The sequence below is a fragment of the Vulpes vulpes genome, chromosome 5 (assembly GCF_048418805.1).
Source record: "Vulpes vulpes isolate BD-2025 chromosome 5, VulVul3, whole genome shotgun sequence".
Classification (NCBI taxonomy): Eukaryota; Metazoa; Chordata; class Mammalia; order Carnivora; family Canidae; genus Vulpes; species Vulpes vulpes.
In genome coordinates this window covers 44,602,742-44,620,868 of record NC_132784.1, presented here as the reverse complement: position 1 = coordinate 44,620,868, position 18,127 = coordinate 44,602,742, and the positions used below count along the sequence as shown (strand labels likewise).

Here is an 18,127-nt window from a genome sequence, read left to right as displayed (position 1 = left end):
CAAGTCGAAATACTGGCATCAGAAAACTCAAGTGTTCAGAGCACCTCCATACTGAAAGGCTCGGGGCCTTGTCTTAGAATTGAATTTATAAGGGAGTTGGCTGTCATAGGGAGATTTATTTTAATAATTAAAAAAATCAAGGGGCGCCTGGGTGGCTCAGTCGGTTAAGCATCCATCCGACTCTTGATTTTGGCTCAAGTCATGATCTCAGGGTCATGAGATTGAGCCCTGAGCCAGGCTCTACCATGGGGTGTGGAACCTGCTTCAGATTCTCTCTCTCCTTCTCCCTCTGTTCCTCCCCAGCTCTCTCTCTTTCTCTAAAAAAAAAAAAAAAAAAAAAAAAATTAAGTTGAACTTTTTCCAAGAGAAAGCTCATCTGGTTTAGTTGATACATTTGGTAATAAGGGCTGACTGCACCAGTGAGACTCTGATGGACATCTTTTTCTGTATGAATTGAAAAACAGACTATCTTAATTCTCCTAAGCTTGTCCAAGTCTCCGGGGTTAAAACAGGGGATGCCTCTAAGTGAAAGACTAACAGGTATGAGTCATCAGTTTGTTACATCTTGAAAAAACTGCTGGGGGATACTTTATAGAAGTCAGAAAAGTAAATGACTCTAAGAAATACTTTTTTTGACAAAAAGATACCTATTTTTTTACCTTTAACAAAACTGAGAACACAACTGAGTTCTTAACAGAGAGATCATTAAAAACAGCTTTTGATCCCCATCACTATGTGGCCTGCACACGGGACTCAGAAAGTGTTGAAAGAATTGACACTCCTCTGCCAGAAACCTTCCTTACCCTTTAGTTATTTATGTACACAAGTTTGTCAGCACTTAGTGGAAGCAGAATTAATGTTGAAATCTGTTACATTTTAGCAACAGATAATATTCAACCACGAATACATGAATCAGAAAAGAAACTCCCCCATTATTAAGTACCTAAAGCTTTTACAATTATATTATAGCAAAATATATTACTTTTTGACAATTGTGTAATAACTGTAATAACAACTTAGCCCAGGAGTGTTTTTAACTCTTTGAACCTTGAGTCACAGGAAATTTTTTAAAATTACGATCTCAAATCGGTACATATTTTTGATGTGAAAGTGCATGGAGAGGTGATTAGTCAAAGCCCTCCAAGCATAAAAACGCATTAGGATAAAATTCTATGGGGCAGGTAAAATGGATACAAATCAAAGGAAGGACAAGAACTGTACAAATCTTCCAACAGTGAAGGATCATGAGTGCATTTTTAGAAGGATGATGGTGTTTATCAAATTGCTCTGCTGTTTAGGTGCCACTGAATTCCATTTTTAAAAGTGTTACTGCTGTTATAATTCCTTGGAAACGAATTCCTTAGCAACTCTTTAAATTGGCAATAAAAAACATTAGCTGCCAACCTAAAAGTCTGCCAGGGGCGCATGGTTCTTCAAAATTCTTCCAAGGGGGTGAGCCAGCCTTAAAAAAAAAAAAGTCTGAGGCCCCTGCATTACCCGGGCCTGCCTAAGGGGGTGGCGGTGGGGACCCCAAGGTTCCCCAGACGCAGGAGCCTTCAGGGCAGCGCGTGGGCCGCGCCCACATTCCCCGGGAAGAGCTCGCAGCCGGGCCCTGCTCCCCGGGCGTGGGGCCGGTCGCCTCCCAGAGCCCCCTCGGCCCGCGAGAGCCGCGGGCGCGACCCGGAGCCGGAGCCGAGCCGTACCCGGGTGCAGGGCGCCGAAGCCGGGCGCGCACTCGGCGTTGCGGCGGCAGCAGTCGCAGTCGGAGCTCCAGTGGTAGCCCGCGGTGCAGGCGCAGCGGCGCGGGGCCGTCCGGTTGCCGGGCTCCACCGCCACCAGGGCCTTGCCTGCGGGAGACAGACAGCGGCGGCTCACCCTCCACCGCCCGCACCCCCGGCCCCCCCGTGCTCACCCTCCACCGCCCGCACCCCCCGCACCCCCCCCCGTGCTCACCCTCCACCGCCCGCACCCCCGGCCCCCCCCACCCCGTGCTCACCCTCCACCGCCCGCACCCCCCCCCCCCCGTGCTCACCCTCCACCGCCTGCACCCCCGGCCCCACCGTGCTCACCCTCCACCACCCGCACCCCCCCCCCGTGCTCACCCTCCACCGCCCGCACCCCCCCCCCGTGCTCACCCTCCACCGCCCACACCCCCCGGCCCCCCCGTGCTCACCCTCCACCGCCCGCACCCCCGGCCCCCCGTGCTCACCCTCCACCGCCCGCACCCCCCCCCCCGTGCTCACCCTCCACCGCCCACACCCCCCGGCCCCCCCGTGCTCACCCTCCACCGCCCGCACCCCCGGCCCCCCGTGCTCACCCTCCACCGCCCGCACCCCCGGCCCCTCCGTGCTCACCCTCCACCGCCCGCACCCCCCGGCCACCCCCCCCCCCCGTGCTCACCCTCCACCGCCCACACCCCCCGGCCCCCCCCCCGTGCTCACCCTCCACCGCCCGCACCCCCCCCCCCCCGTGCTCACCCTCCACCGCCTGCACCCCCGGCCCCACCGTGCTCACCCTCCACCACCCGCACCCCCCCCCCGTGCTCACCCTCCACCGCCCGCACCCCCCCCCCGTGCTCACCCTCCACCGCCCACACCCCCCGGCCCCCCCGTGCTCACCCTCCACCGCCCGCACCCCCGGCCCCCCGTGCTCACCCTCCACCGCCCGCACCCCCCCCCCCGTGCTCACCCTCCACCGCCCACACCCCCCGGCCCCCCCGTGCTCACCCTCCACCGCCCGCACCCCCGGCCCCCCGTGCTCACCCTCCACCGCCCGCACCCCCGGCCCCTCCGTGCTCACCCTCCACCGCCCGCACCCCCCGGCCACCCCCCCCCCCCCGTGCTCACCCTCCACCGCCCACACCCCCCGGCCCCCCCCCCGTGCTCACCCTCCACCGCCCGCACCCCCCCCCCCCCGTGCTCACCCTCCACCGCCTGCACCCCCGGCCCCACCGTGCTCACCCTCCACCACCCGCACCCCCCCCCCGTGCTCACCCTCCACCGCCCGCACCCCCCCCCCGTGCTCACCCTCCACCGCCCACACCCCCCGGCCCCCCCGTGCTCACCCTCCACCGCCCGCACCCCCGGCCCCCCGTGCTCACCCTCCACCGCCCGCACCCCCGGCCCCTCCGTGCTCACCCTCCACCGCCCGCACCCCCGGCCCCTCCGTGCTCACCCTCCACCGCCCGCACCCCCCGGCCCCACCGTGCTCACCCTCCACCACCCGCCCCCCGCCGCCCCGCCTGCCCACCCTCCACTGCCCGCACACCCCCGGCTGCTCACCCTCCACCTCCCGCAACCTGCCGCCCCCCCCCGCCCCCCGCCCCGGTGCTCACCCTCCATCTCCAGTACCCCCCCACCGCCTGCTCACCCTCCATGTCCCGCACCCACCCCTTCGCCCAGGGTGCTAACCCTCCACCGCCCGCAACCCCACCCTGTGCTCACCCTCCACCGCCCGCACCCCTCGCCCTCCCCCTGCTCACCCTCCACCGCTCACACCCCCCCCCCAGGTCCCGGCCCCACCCCCCATGCTCACCCTCCACCTCCCGCAACCCGCCCCCCCCACCCTGGCTACTCACCCTACATGTCTGGTACTGCCATCCCACCGCCCCACCCCAGCTGCCACCCTCCATGCACCTCCCAGCCCAGGCTGCTCACCCTCCAGGTCCCACACTCTCCCCCCCACCCCAGCCAGGCTGCTCACCCTCCACCTCCCGCACCGCCTCTGCCCTGGCTGCTCACCCTCCACGACCCGCACCATCACCACCACCACCACCCGCGCCCCACGGACTCAGCACCAGCAAACGCCCTCATTCAGGATAGTAGCTTTGGGAAACAACCCTACCAGGGATTTCCCTCCTCCACTCCTCTTCTCAATAATTAAGAGTCTTATAGGTTTTTTTTTTAAGTCAGTTTTCTCATCAGGAGGAGGATTAAGAACTGGGGAGCTTATGATCCTTGACTATTTTGGCAAATCCAAAAATAGTCTTCGCAGTTTCTTGGTTTTTAGTAAACTCAAACGTGAGAAATATTCGTAACACGAAGGCTAGATCAAACCTGAGAAAAATAGGGTTCTGGAGCCTGGGGATTCATCTTGGGATCCTGTGGGACCACAGGAGCATTCAGAGTAGTGCAAACACGGGTCACAGGTAGTTAGAAAAGTGAATGCATTACAGAGGCTGAGCCTGATGACACAGTTGGAAGTGAATCTCCCCAAATACTTAGGGCAACCCGTGTGTTGTCTCTTTTCTCACAACACATGGCCTAGTGCTCTCCCTCCTTGTCCCTCCTTGCCCTTTCTGGTTTCAGTGGAATAGAGGTCATGTTGACACACACACAGCATTATTTGTTTACTCATTTTTGCAATTTCATGTACTCACTAAAATTTCATTATAACCCCCAAATCAGTACTCCTGGCACTTTGGCAGTCATTCTTGGACACATGCAGAACAGTGGAAACTTCGAGTCACTGGCTGGACCTGCCTGCTCTTAGCTGAGGTCAAAGTCACACTCAGCCTTCTTGTTACAACCCTTATGTTGGAAACAAGCGTCCTTTTTGTGGTCTACTTGGTGTCCCATTTTTGGCATTCCTGTGCTTTTCGTAAGTGATTCCACTGCTTAAAATGGCCCATAATCATAGTGCCCAGGTGCTGAGTGGCGTTATCAGGCCCATGAAGGCTGTGATGTGTTTCATGGAGAAAATACGTGTTAGATGAATACATGTTCAAGCATGAGTTACAGCACTGTCGCTTTTAAGAACGTTAATGAGTCAAAATATTTACTAAGATGTCTTTAAACAGAAACACATAAAACAAGGTTATGTGTGGATGGGTTAACAAAAATGTTGTGCCCAGAGGCTCACAGGAACCTAACTCTGTATTTCCCCTAGGAGCAGTGGTTCAGCATTTGCTAGTTCAGAACCCTGACATTATTCTACGAATAACAAGAATCAACATGCACACACACACACACACACACACGATACAACACAATAATATTCTTTGAAACAGACTTTTGACCCCTATAGGACCCCATCTCACCTGGACTGTCCCAATAGCCCAGGTACTTAGACTCCTGAGTACTTACAGGAGTTTGTCATGGACTAATGTTTCGGTCCCCTCAGAATTCATGTTGAAATCTTAACCCCCATCGTGATGATACTAGGAGATGCAGCTTTGGGAGGTGATCAGGCCATGAGGTTGGAGAGCACATGAGTGAGATTTGTGCCTTTATAAAAAGAGATAGTAGGGCAGCCCCGGTGGCTCAGCGGTTTAGCGTCGCCTTCAGCCCAGGGCCTGATCCTGGAGACCTAGGATCGAGTCCCAGGTCAGGCTCCCCTGCATGGAGCCTGCTTGTGTCTCTGCCTCTCTCTCACTCTCTCTGTGTGTCTCTCATGAATAAATAAAATCTTTAAAAAAAAAAAAAGATGGAGAGAAATAGTAAAGGGGCACCTGGGTGGCTTACTCGGTTAAGCGTCTGTCTTCTGCTCAGGTCATGATCCCAGGGTCCTGGGATTGAGCCCCACATCATGCTCTCCGCTCAGTAGGCAGTCTGCCTCTCCCTCTCCCTCTGTGTGCTTTCTCTCTATGTCTCAAATGAAAAAATAAAAAATCTTAAAAAGAAGAGAGACAGTAGATAGCTTGCTTCCTCCCTCTGTTCTTCACATGTGGAAACACAGCAAGAAAAACAGTGTCTTGAAATCCTAAAGAGGGCTCTCACCAAGAACCCAACCATGCTGGTGCCCTGATCTCCCACTTCCAGCCTCCAGAACTGTGAGAAATAAATGTTTGTTGTTTAAGTCACTCCGTCTGCGCTACCCTGTGATAGAAGCCCTAATGGCCTAGGACTCAGTTCCAAGGGAAAGGGAAGCAGGCAAACTAGATCCCTGTCTCCTCTGCTGTCTCAAAGTACAGCCAGCAGGGTGGGGATATTTCCTATTCCCATTCTTTTCAGATCAGAGCATGGCAAACCTGGAGAAATCTTCCTGTGTCCCTGTGTGCCCTCTCTGGAGCCCAAATCAGTTGTGCAGCACCAAGGCCAATCTGCATAAACATGTGCATAATGCCCAGAACATATATAGACAAGGGTCACTCCCTTGGAAAATCCTAATTCCACCACCCTTCTCAATTGTGAGTGAATGTAAGCCTGTGTGGTGATGAACAATTTTGACAAAATTTTAAATATGCACCAGGTTTGAGGCTTTAGTCAACTTTAGCAGTAGACAGAATGAATCTTTATTTCCAAGAGACAGCAGTGAGTCAAGGTCATTACTAAGCACTGGGAAAGAAAAAAGACTTGATCAGATGCTTCTGCTCAGTGGAGTTTCCATGTACCTTCTGTGGCCACAATCGGCCAGCTGTCTCTAACACACTTGAAAATTATGATGTTTAAAAAAAAACAAAAACAAAAACAAAACTTAACTCCTAGTTATGTCCACTGAAAAGAACCTATAAACAAGGATCAATCCGGTCACAATGAACCTCCCTAGCACCCAGACTAGAGGTCGCTAAGTAAGATGTTCCCCTGGAAGCAATCAGGAATTCTTAAAGAAATGGCTGCTTTGAGTTTGGGGCAGGAAATGTCCAAGATGAACCTGGAAGCAAGGAGGGCTCTTAGAGTCACCTGGGGTCATGGCAAAGACTTGGGCGGGGGGTGAAAAGGTGGACCATCTGAGCACCCATACAACTAGTAACTATAATCTATTAAAAACCTCAAATATGTCTGAATGGTTGAGTTTATAATATTCATATAAACCCTTTGGGAAAGCTTGGTGATCAAGTCATTATGTTGAAAAGTGGCAAATAAAGCTACAAGCATTCATTCAGCCTTTCCCATATATACTTTACTTTAGGGCAACAGATAGTTGACAAGGGAAGCTTCCCTTTATAAAGCATTCCAGCCATTCATGAAGGACTGATGGAAGGTCACCTTTCTACAGCTCCTCATGAAAACAGATCTAGGCCTGATGGTCAACCTGTTCATATCAAAAGAAGAGCGATAAGCAGGTACTATATGATCCCTGACCGAACTATATTATGCCAACTATGAAGCAGTTTGGCAAAAACAAACAAAAAAATACAAACCAGCATCTGATCAGCCTTTTAGATCCAACAACCACTCTACATGAAATACAGGAGATGGGAAAAATATGTTAAATGACACCAAAGGAATGCAACCAGCAGAAATCAGACTGATCCACAAGAATCCTGTAACCTACAGGGTTAATAACACAGTTTCTGGGGCAGCCCTGGTGGCTCAGTGGTTTAGCGCCGCCTTCAGCCCAGGGCCTGATTCTGGAGACCAGGGATCGAGTCCCATGTCGGGCTCCCTGCGTGGAACCTGCTTCTCCCTCTGCCTGTATCTCTGCCTCTCTCTCTGTGTGTCTCTCATGAATAAATGAATAAATAAATAAATAAATAAATAAATAAATAAATAAATCTTAAAAAAAAATAACACAGTTTCTCCAACAGAGAGATTAAATGGAAAAAGAAAAAAGGGAGAGAAGGAAAGGAATCTTTAGGTTAGGGGACATACTTTGATTCTGATTCCTACAATTAAGCTATAATCAAAAAATTTTTTGAGTTAAAAAAAAAAACTATAGCAGCCTGATAGGAGATCAAACTGTAGAGTTAGTAAGACACTTAGGGTTCAGGAGAAAGACGTGAGAGTCAGATCTAGCTTTGAGTCCTGCTTCTCATTTGTTAGCCTTGGAAAAGTCACCCAACCTCTCCTGGTCTCCGTTTCTTCCTCTTTAAAATGGGTTAACTGGGATCCCTGGGTGGCGCAGCGGTTTGGCGCCTGCCTTTGGCCCAGGGCGCGATCCTGGAGACCCGGGATCGAAACCCACGTCGGGCTCCCGGGGCATGGAGCCTGCTTCTCCCTCTGCCTATGTCTCTGCCTCTCTCTCTCTCTCTCTCTCTCTCTGTGACTATCATAAATAAATAAAAAATAAAATAAAATAAAATAAAATGGGTTAATTGCGACTACCTGGCAGGGTTTTCGTGGAAATTAAATAACAACTTACACAGAAACATTGTGGCAATGTTTTGTCAACTGTAACATATGTGTTCCCTGATTAAACTGAGACACAATTATTTTCCAGGACAAAAGTGTTGAATGAAGAATGTCACAATGTTTCTGTGATCTGAGATACTTACTTCTGGAGCTCCAAGGTCGGAACATCTTCCTATGCGCCCCCAAAAGAGACAGCACTGCTGTATCTGAAAATACCCCTCATCCACACTTCCCGCTGGTATGACTGACTTACCTGCGTCACACACTTTATGCAGCAAGCATTTATCTTCTTCATTCCAGGTGTCCAAGTATTCATCCGGGCCACAGGGCAGGCATACACTTTCAGAGGTAGTAGTGCATTTAGAAGACATGTACTTCCCTTTAATTCGCAGGAAAAAAAAAACACACACACACACCAATGAAAAATATCCCCCCAAATAACAAAACAACAAAAATATACCAATTTACTGGATCATTTAAAGAACTCCAGGGAGTCCCCTAACACAGTATGGAACAAACACGAGATGAGGCCACCTATCAGTGACGGGCTCCTCAGGCCTCTCAGTTGGCTAGAATGACTTCTAGGTTTTCTGTGCCTGTGGTCACAGCAACCAGATAGTTCATCTCAGCAAAAGATCATCCTTTCCACCCCACATGTCAGCTGACCAAGGAAAAGGATGATGGTTTTCAAACTGGTGCCTATAAAACTTGAGGGGCTCCCTGGGGACTAAGCAAAAATTTCACTTTGCCCCTGCCCTCCTATCTTCAAAATTCCCTCTATTACCAATCTGGAGAGTTAACTTCTTTTGTCCTATGTGTCCTGCGGGTCCTCAGTTAAAAGTATGACCAGAGCATGCGCACGCACACAAACACACACACACACACACACACACACACACACACACAAATGCATGTGTGCACACACACACACTCACACACACGCACCCATGCAGGCTCAGGAAATCACTGGATCTTGGTTCTGCACATCTGAGAAATACTTATAGCTTTACTACCTAATGGATCTTGATGTAACGTAACCACCGTTTCTAGAACGATGAGCGAGTGAGGAATCTGTGGACCTGGGACTTCACCGAGGCTATAGAAATATTCGGGCACACTCTGGCAGAGCAACTATGGGGAAGAGGTAACCAGTCTCTTGAGGAAAAGGTATAATAGGGTGTAGGCAATTTGCAATGGCAACGACTCCAGTATGGTTATTCTCCCCCCAAAAAAAATTTCACTATAATACTTTTAAATAAGAGTTGCATTTTACTTGTTGAAAGTTTGAATTGCAAAGTGCTAAAATAAGGTTTTAAAACCTTGCTTTCTCAAGAAAGAGTGTTTCAGAAAACCGTATTCCAGCATATATTAAATACTAGTTTCAGCAACTGCTTGTGATTTTATCTGCGGAAAGGTCTTTGGCACACATTACTACCTGCCACTCCCATAGAAAGTCTATCCAATTTCTTTCTTTCTTTCTTTTTTAATCTGGAAGGACTGAAATTATTCCTTGGATTACAAAAACTAAATAAATGAAAGCCCTACCCACTTTTGAGGAACAAGGAAAGGTGACTCAGAAATACAAACCTGGTTCACATTTATTACAGCACCGTCCGAAATGCTCATAATGCCTCTCACGGGTACACGGAGGGGTGATCTGAAAAGTCACCTGAAAGGAAAATTGACGTCAGGTAGAGAGTCTGCACAAGTCCCTTCTGGATAAAATGAAAGGTGCAATACTGAATTCCATTCCCGAAAAGCATAAGAAAACACCATAAACAGTCCTAAAACTGCTCTATGTGATATTACCTCCGCCTAAAATGTCACTTTGATACAGTAGCCCATTTCCCACTAAGAATGTATAAAGCCAGGATGCCTGGGTGGTTCAGTGGTTGAGCGTCTGCCTTTAGCTCAGGGCATGATCCCAGGGTCCTGGGATCGAGTCCCACGTCGGGCTCCCTGCATGGAGCCTGCTTCTCCCTCTGCCTGTGTCTCTGCCATTCTCTCCTCATGAATCATTAAATAAAAATTTTTAAAAAGAATGTATAAAGCCAAGTGACACTGGTATAAAAATCCATTTAAGCATTTAAAAATATTCTGGTTATGGGGTGCCTGGGTGGCCCAGTTGGTTAAATGTCCGACTCTTGGTTTTGGCTCAGGTCACAATCTCAGGGTCCTGGGATGGAGCCTGGTGTCCAGCTCCGTGCTCAGTGGAGAGTCTGCTTGAGGATATTCTGTCTCTTTCCCTCTGCCCCTTCCCCTGCTCACGCTCTCCCCCTCTCTCTCTTTCTCTCTCTCTAAAATAAATAAATAAATCTTACAAAAAATATTCTGGTTATGCTCATAGTAGTAAGATGGATTACGGTCACATGGTGGACAAATGCTCATCACTGTTGAACATAAGGAGGCCCCTTTAATACATGTATTATATATACCAGGAAGGTCAAATTTGGTCTTACACACTTTCTCTGATTTTTATAAGATGCTTAATACTGCTTACCTTTAAAAATTTAAACATGCAGAGAATGTTGTAAAGCAGAAGAGCTGTCATGGGAACCCTGTGGGGTTGGAGCTCGGAGTCTTGACCGCCTGCTGGCGGGGAGAACCCCCGCCCCCCCCCCCACACACACACAAGCTGCTTAAGGTTTTTGAGCCTCTGTCTCATTTCTGCATGATTCTAGTACAAACATAATTTGCAAATCTGCCCATCTATGTAACACAAAACAACACAAAAAGCCAAGTCCCGTACAATCACTCAGAGATTCTTATCACTTCACCATAGAAAAGCTCTTCTCTGCATCAGCTTTCTCGGTGTGAGAGAAACAACAACAGTCCTGTTGACAGGTGGCCATGTAGGCCTCTGAAGGGCACAACCAGGGCACAACCGACCCAACAAACGCTTTGTACTAAGGGGCAAGTTCCCTGCTGGTCTCAGGGATCCAGAGTTACAAACCCTGCCCTCAAGGGGCTTACACACACCCCAGTGTTCAGCACCACCACCACCTCCTTCCCCATGGGCAGGTGGGGCCCTATCTCAGCTGGAGAAGGTCAGGGAGGCGGTCCTAAGGGATGTGATAAGTGAGCTCCGTCTTACAGGATGCAGAGACATTGGCCAGAGGGTGGAAAAGGAACTGGCAGCAGGGAGGAGGGCAGGGAAGAGTACTTAAGACCCTGTGAATAGTTCAACAGAGGCCCCAATGCCTGAAATGGCTTGTGCGGTGGGGGTGGCCACAGAGGTCTATCAACAGAGTTGTAGGAGACAGTAAGACGGTTCACCCAGGGCTTCATCTGCCTACTCAAGAGCCTGAACTGAAGGTGTAGAGAAAACAGAGCTTAGAAGAAGCCATGCATCCTCCACTTGGATGGCTTCCTCAGTGATGGGAGGAAGTTTGATGAAGAGAGCATCGTACCCCGAACACCCTGGGCTGGCTGGGTGGGGTGTGGGGGACACAGCCAACATGGACCTCTCTGACCTCACCCTGGCCTGGCAAAGGGCTTACAGGAGGGATGGGGCGGAGAGTGAAGTCAGTGACAAGGTCACTGTGCTCCTGGAGCTAGCTGCGCCAGGCAGGTTGTAGCTGGGCTCGGCCCGGGACGCTGCACACTGGACACTCTCCGCACATTCACTGCAGGACAAGGACAAGGGCTGTGAGCCCAGTGGAAACTAGGAAGAATGAGAGAACAGGAACCACCCCTCCTCCCTCTTCTCTTTTTCTTTTTGTCTTCATAGGAATCCGTTGCTCTGTAGGGCAGCCCTGCTCAGTGTCCAGCACAGTCGTGGATGCGCATGCAAGAGAGATGAACAGAAGCGAAATGGTAAAGCTGAGTGTGGTCAAGGCAAATGCTAACCAATCGGAATCATCTGAGCCTAATGCTATGCGAGCACCCCTGCCATGTTGATGACAAAGGCAAACAAGAGAAATATGTGGTTGGGCCTCATTTCAGATGATAAAGGTTATCAATTGCTTCTGACCCATTCGAAAGCGGCAACAGTCTCTGTGAGATAAGCAGAGGCTTTGTGTTAGACACAGAGAGGTTCTTTTTAGGGGAATTTGGTAAGAGGGCTGGCTGCTTAGCACACTGTCAGGCGACTGGCTGTGTCCCGGGCTCCAGATCCCGGTTCCTGCGGAGCGCCAGCTGATGTGAACATGTGGACAATTTGCCCGTTCAGGAGGGTGGCCACGATTCATTCAGCTGGTTGTCCCACCCAGGGGTTTTACACCTCTTGGCAAAAAGGGGGAAGTCATTGATTCCAGATGTGACCAGATGTCGTAGCTCCTAAACAGATTTTCACAGACTATTCCTTCGAATTCATTCCTCTCCTAAGCTTACTGTGACTTTACACCTGGCCATGTCTTCTTTTTTAAAAAAATCAATGTATCACTCACATAAAGTTCACCCTTCGAGAGAGTACAAGTCACCCCTAAACCGACATATCCACTTGACAGAGCAACAGGACTTACAGATCCTGTCAGAAGCCGCAGCAATTTTGCTACTAGAAAATTTGCAATGGATGAGGCAGAAAATTAAGGTATTAATCTAATTTGAGGTACAGCTTAAACAGAATGTATTTTTGTTCTTTAGGCACATTATATACTTTGCAGTATGCTTTCAAACCTTCAAAATGGCAAAACCTATACAACTTAAAAGGCTACATACACATAGACCTATATCTAAGGGAATATGGTTTGGGGGCAAATACAAAGAATCTGGAAAATTCTCTTTAGGATGTCTGCACATTCAGAAGGCAAGCCATGCCTTTGTCCTTTTTTAACTCTTCCATCTGGCTCTCTCCAACTTTCTCTCTCTCCACCTGCAGAGATATAATTATAGTATGAACCCTCTTACTAGAGGACTTTGCAGCTCCCCGAACCTAGCGCAGCATGTGGGGGCTGCCTTCTGCGGGTCTCACTCTGGTCCCATGCTCCCCTCCCGGGAGCAGGCTTCCAGATTGCTCTCTCAATTGCAGTGCCTGTGTTTGTGGCTATTAGGAAATCCAGATCTCTGATTTGCTGGCCTGTCTTGCTTCCGCTGGTCCCCTGGGCACATGTCTCACGGTGCTGCAGGCTGGCTCTGCCTGCTTGCCTCCCAGTTCCTAAGTGTGCATCCTGCCTGCTAGGGCTTGGTTTCCAGTTAGCCTGCGCTAGATCTCCTTTATGCACTGAAGCTCCTTTATGCCAATCCCCTTCTGCCTGGATGCCTTGCCAAAGACATCCTTTGAATGCCACTTTTTGGTGTGAATGAATGGATACCTGCCAGCCCCTCCCAGTCCCGTCCTCCTCTCGCCTACAGATTTTGGTTCTGATGTCCACCATCATACCAGGCTCCTGGAGCCCCTGCTGGTCCTCAAGCCTTCCCTTCCAACTGCTCAGAATTTGGGCCTAATGCCATCCTCCAAGACCAAGCTCTTGGTCTCAGACCAAGACCAAGCTCTCAGACCAAGCTCTTGTGAGGTGGTGGCTATTACTGCTGGTAGCAGCCTTAGTCAGGCAATAGTTTGCTAAAAAGCTGTTCCAGCTCCAGCCTTACAGAAGTGCACTCCCTGAGCAGAATAGGGGAATTTAGCATAAGGCTGCAGTTAATGGGGTGACTTCTTGGCTCACCTACAGTCTCCTTTTGCCTTTGATAACTGAACCGGCATATACAACTTTTTAGTTAGATCTAGATCTTTCTTTCTAGTTCTCCTTTAAGATGGACTTGTTTCCTCCTAAAATAGAGCTTTTGAACCATAGTTGTTTCCATTAAACAAATAAAGCAGAACCACTTTTCTCCTTATTTGGGGTGCCCGGTGGCTCTGGCAGTTGAGTGTCAGACTCTTGATTTTGGCTCAGGTCATGAGCCGGGGGTGGCGAGATGGAGCCCCAAGTCCAGCTGCACACTCAGTGTGGAGTCTGCTCAAGCAAGATTCTCTCTTCCTCTCCCTTGGCCCCTCCCCACTGCGCTTGCACACGTGCATCCATGTGCTCTCCCAAGTAAGTGTCTAGTTATTAAATAAAGAATACAGTAACATGATACAAAATTCAAAATGAACAACAAACTTTTGCGCAGGTCCCCCCGCCACCCTTCTCCCACCCACTTCACCCAGCAGGTACCAGTGATGGTTCCCATGTGCATTCCTCCACAGGCTTAGGGCAGAACTGACCTGTGATCCACCACCTGTGATCTATTCTACAGAACAGCTGCCCTGGAGGCCAGCTGGGGGTCAGGTCTGTTCGCAGCACTTGTGTTTTGGGGAATACAGTGGTACCTATAAGTCTTAGGAAAAAGAAAACAAAAACAACCAGACATATATCAACAGGATTCTACTACAGTTCTTGATAAACTCCTAAAATGATGCTTGGTTCACAGAGTTTATGTCAACTGACCTTTGTTTTCTAATAGAGTTCCCCTGTTTATAGCAAATACGCTTTACATCATCCCCCACCCACATAAATTCCTTGGAAAGTCCTTAAAAAAAGAGGGAGGGGGAGTTAAAATGGCAAGACGATACACTTATTTGCCTTCTGTTGCTTTACTTTCTTGTATGTTTTGTGTCGTGTGTGCATTTTTTTCGGGGCATACAGGCTGCTTTTTTATTTTAACAGATGACAAACTCGCTCAGAATAAGCATGTCTACAGTCAGTGCAAGGCTTTAGGAGGCAGGAGAAGGACAATAAATTGTAAATCAAGTTTCTCTTTAGAAAGCTACATGGATTTATTTCCCAAAGCAAAGCCAAATGGGGTCTAATTCTGAAAAATCCAAAGCTGGAGAAACATGACCTCTCTGTCAGTGGAGCTACAGAGACCAGTGGATCTATATTTAGATCCTGTAAGGAAGGTTGACTTAAATATTTATTTTTTGTGCTGTTAAGCAACCCAATTGTAGTGAAAGTCATTATGGATACTAAAATTACTTTCTGGCTCTACTGAAAATTCATGCTGACATCTCACAAAGCAGACAGAAGCTTGGCCCCTTCTGTCAAATCAAGGGGAAAAGAACCCAACCCAGAAAAACAAATGAGGGATTTTCCATAGATTTTATTTTATAAAATATCATCCGTGACTATATTTGAGAAATTTGGCTATAATTTAAGTAAAGATGGTATCAAATTTCTGAATGTTGCAGAATTGAAAGATGTGGTTTTTGTTAAGAAAGAAACTATGAAATGTGAAACTAACACCTCACTTAATAGTCCTGCTGCCCTTGAGAAAAAGCATCCTTAAAGAAAGTCACCATTGAAACTGCCCCTGCTCAGAAGAGAATACAAAGTACTAGTGACCTGTGTCCCCCAGAGCTGGTTTACGAGGACCATCTCACTCCAGGAAACTGTCTCTGAAGATTTTGTTTTTACAGACAAATAGACAACAAACAAAAGATGACAGTGATAAAGATAACTGAGCAGATCAGAGCAACCCAGCACATGCTTTGTTCCTCATACACTTTCTTTGAGAATCTTTTTCTCTCAGCTGGCTGAGAAGACAGGCCAGAGAGGTCTGGGTCTCTGCCCTCACAGACATTTCAATTAGTGTGTCAAAACCCTTCGAGTTGAGATGTTCTGAGGGACCTTTGCGGTTTTGCTCCTTTCTTGGTTCCTTTCCTCCTGAAGCTTCCAGATGCCGTTCTCTACATTATCTGTTCTCGATCACAGCACAGTCATAGGTCTATTAATCAAAAGAAAGCATCCCGCCCTCATGCTTCTTGGTTAAAAGTTCATAACTAGAAGTGGAAATGACACAGGAGTCATTCGTAAGCTCAGAGGTCCGATAAGACATGTTTCTATAGAAAAAAAAAACAGAAAAATGAAATCCTAATTGACATGCCAGCATGTAGGAATTCTGCAGAACAGAGAGAGGGGCCAGGAGAGGGAGGGAAGAGGGGGGCATGGAATAGGGAGGAAGGGCCTGGCCAGGCCATGCCCCTGGGGAGGGCAGTGGGCTCCAGGGCAGGATTTCTCTAGCCAGTGCTCAGAACTGAGCTTCCGGTTTGGCTGGGATAGAATGCTTGACATTTCTTTAATAAAATCATCTACACTGGGACGCCTGGGTGGCTCAGTAGTTGAGCGTCTGCCTTTGGCTCAGGTCATGATCCCGGGGTCCTGGGATCAAGTCCCGCATCAGGCTCCCTGCATGGAGCCTGCTTCTCCCTCTGTCTGTGTCTCTGCCTCAACCTCTCTGTGTGTCTCTCATGAATAAATAAATAAAATCTTTAAAAAAAAACTGTCTACATTTCTACAAATAGAAGACAAGGGGGAGGGCAGTTCTAAGCCTTAGTCTTCTCATCTGTAAAATGGGGCTAAGCATTGCACTCCTCCCACTCTAGTGAAAATCAGATGTGATAATGCTTGTAAATGAGGTAGTGCTGACAAGTGGCAATACTCAGAAAAATTAAGGCTCTGCATCCTCACACTGAAGCTGAAAACCTCTCCAGCAAGCTCTCCAGAGTGAAGGGAGGTAACTGTATTATTCACCCAACACAGTGATGTACCCCTGGCCAGTGGTCAGTGATGGGGAGGCGGTGGGGGGCAGTTTCTTCTGTGCACACGAGCAGGATTAGTAAACATCCATTACTTAGATCCTTCCCTGAGGGAGTAAAGGGAATACTGTCCCCAGAAAAGAGAAAGAGGGTGGGAAAGAGAGGGCGGGGAACCAGGCACAGGAAGATTGTGAAGGCCTGGCAGTTTCTCTGAGGACACCATTACTGTTTACCTGTAACCTAGCAATGATCAGTCAAGGGGATAGCAGAGTATTTCAGCTGGGCGACTGGGGGAAAAAAAGTGTTATTAATCAATCAAAGAGGTTTATTTTTTTAAAAGCATCTTTGCACATAAATATGGGCTTTCTCATGGCACTGAAATCATGACAAGTGGTCAGACTCATTTCAGTGGTTTTCTGTCTGGGGGTTCAATCCGTGACACAGGCCATGCTTGGGTGAGGGCAGAGATATTTTACTCAGGGCGTCTGCTGATAAAGCGGCTGCTAGATTATATCTGCCAGTGATTTCTGTTAACTAGGACATAACTGAGTTATGACCAAATGGCCTTCTAGACATTTTCATTTTAAATAAACTTGATAAAATTTCAAGCTTAGAGATTTACAGAGTAAGTATCAGACTCATTTTCCTTTTGTACAAACCGAAGATTCACTTTTCGTACTTCAGAACATTACACAGGTATCTATGAAGACAGTATGTTATAAAGGCCAAAGAGAAGAAACGGGCAGCTTTTGGGGAATTCCCCATGCACCCCAACAGATCACCTAGCATACTCCCCTCACCTGGGAGACACTTAGCTAGGTGACACATTAAAAAACTTGGGGACACCTTTAAACCAGCCAGGTACGTGGCCCAAGTCATAATGGAAGTAGATTCAGAGAATCAGGGTCTAAACAGAAGACTCTCTGAGTGTTTAAAATATAATTCATCTCACAGAAGTATATTTTACACACAACCCTTGAAAAAAATCTGCTAAAAGTGAAGCTTACATATTCTCTGATTAACATGAAAAGATGTGTCTAGTTTGTTTGAGAGACTGTGAAGATTATGGTCACAGGTACTCTGCTAATTGACCTGCCACTAAAGGATCTGGAACAGGGGTACCTGGGTGGCTCAGTTGGTTAGGCATCGGCCTCTGGCTCAGGTCATCTCAGGGTCCTGGGAACGAACCCTGCATCCAGCTCCCTGGTCAGTGGGCAGTCTGCTTCTCCCTCTGCCCTTGTCCCCCTGCTTTTGCTTGCTTTGTCTCAAATAAATAAAATCTTTAAAGGATCTGGAACATTCTAAAATGCATTTTATGAATATGTTTCTGGTGACAAAGAGGATGTAGAACTCCAACTCAAAGGGCATTCATCACACCTGGTTAAGTCCTACTCACCTGGTTGAAAATCACAGATAGGAATCAACCCCCTCCCCACATACAGACCACCCTCTATAAAGGGGTTGTGATTCATTTATTCACTGTGCAAATAATAGAGGAAGGCTAGTCAGTCCTTTGCCTGTCCTTCACTGTGCTTATGCCCAGAAGACACATTCTGCTCTAGTCCAGGATTTAATTACAGATGCCATCTATGTCCTTAAAAGCTCTGCTATCATCAGACTTTCAAAGCTGTCTTCACTGAGCCTTCACATACTTGGGCAAGGG

General features: G+C 48.6%; 1 protein-coding gene and 1 pseudogene across 5 annotated transcripts in view; one reads left to right on the top strand and one right to left on the bottom strand.

Moving 5' to 3' along the window:
* TNFRSF11A (TNF receptor superfamily member 11a) overlaps positions 1-18,127 on the bottom strand; it is a 59,596-nt gene that overhangs the window by 29,961 nt on the left and 11,508 nt on the right. For all 5 annotated transcript variants that reach the window (XM_072758041.1, XM_072758038.1, XM_072758039.1 and 2 more), the window contains exons 2-4: positions 9,600-9,681; positions 8,266-8,391; positions 1,704-1,847 (exon numbers count right to left, since the gene is read on the bottom strand). In XM_072758041.1, the coding sequence (XP_072614142.1) occupies positions 1,704-1,847; positions 8,266-8,391; positions 9,600-9,638 (309 nt within the window). In that variant the 5' untranslated portion in view covers positions 9,639-9,681. The remainder of the gene's footprint in view (positions 1-1,703; positions 1,848-8,265; positions 8,392-9,599; positions 9,682-18,127) is intronic.
* On the top strand, positions 1,943-3,409 carry LOC140598947 (uncharacterized; annotated as a pseudogene).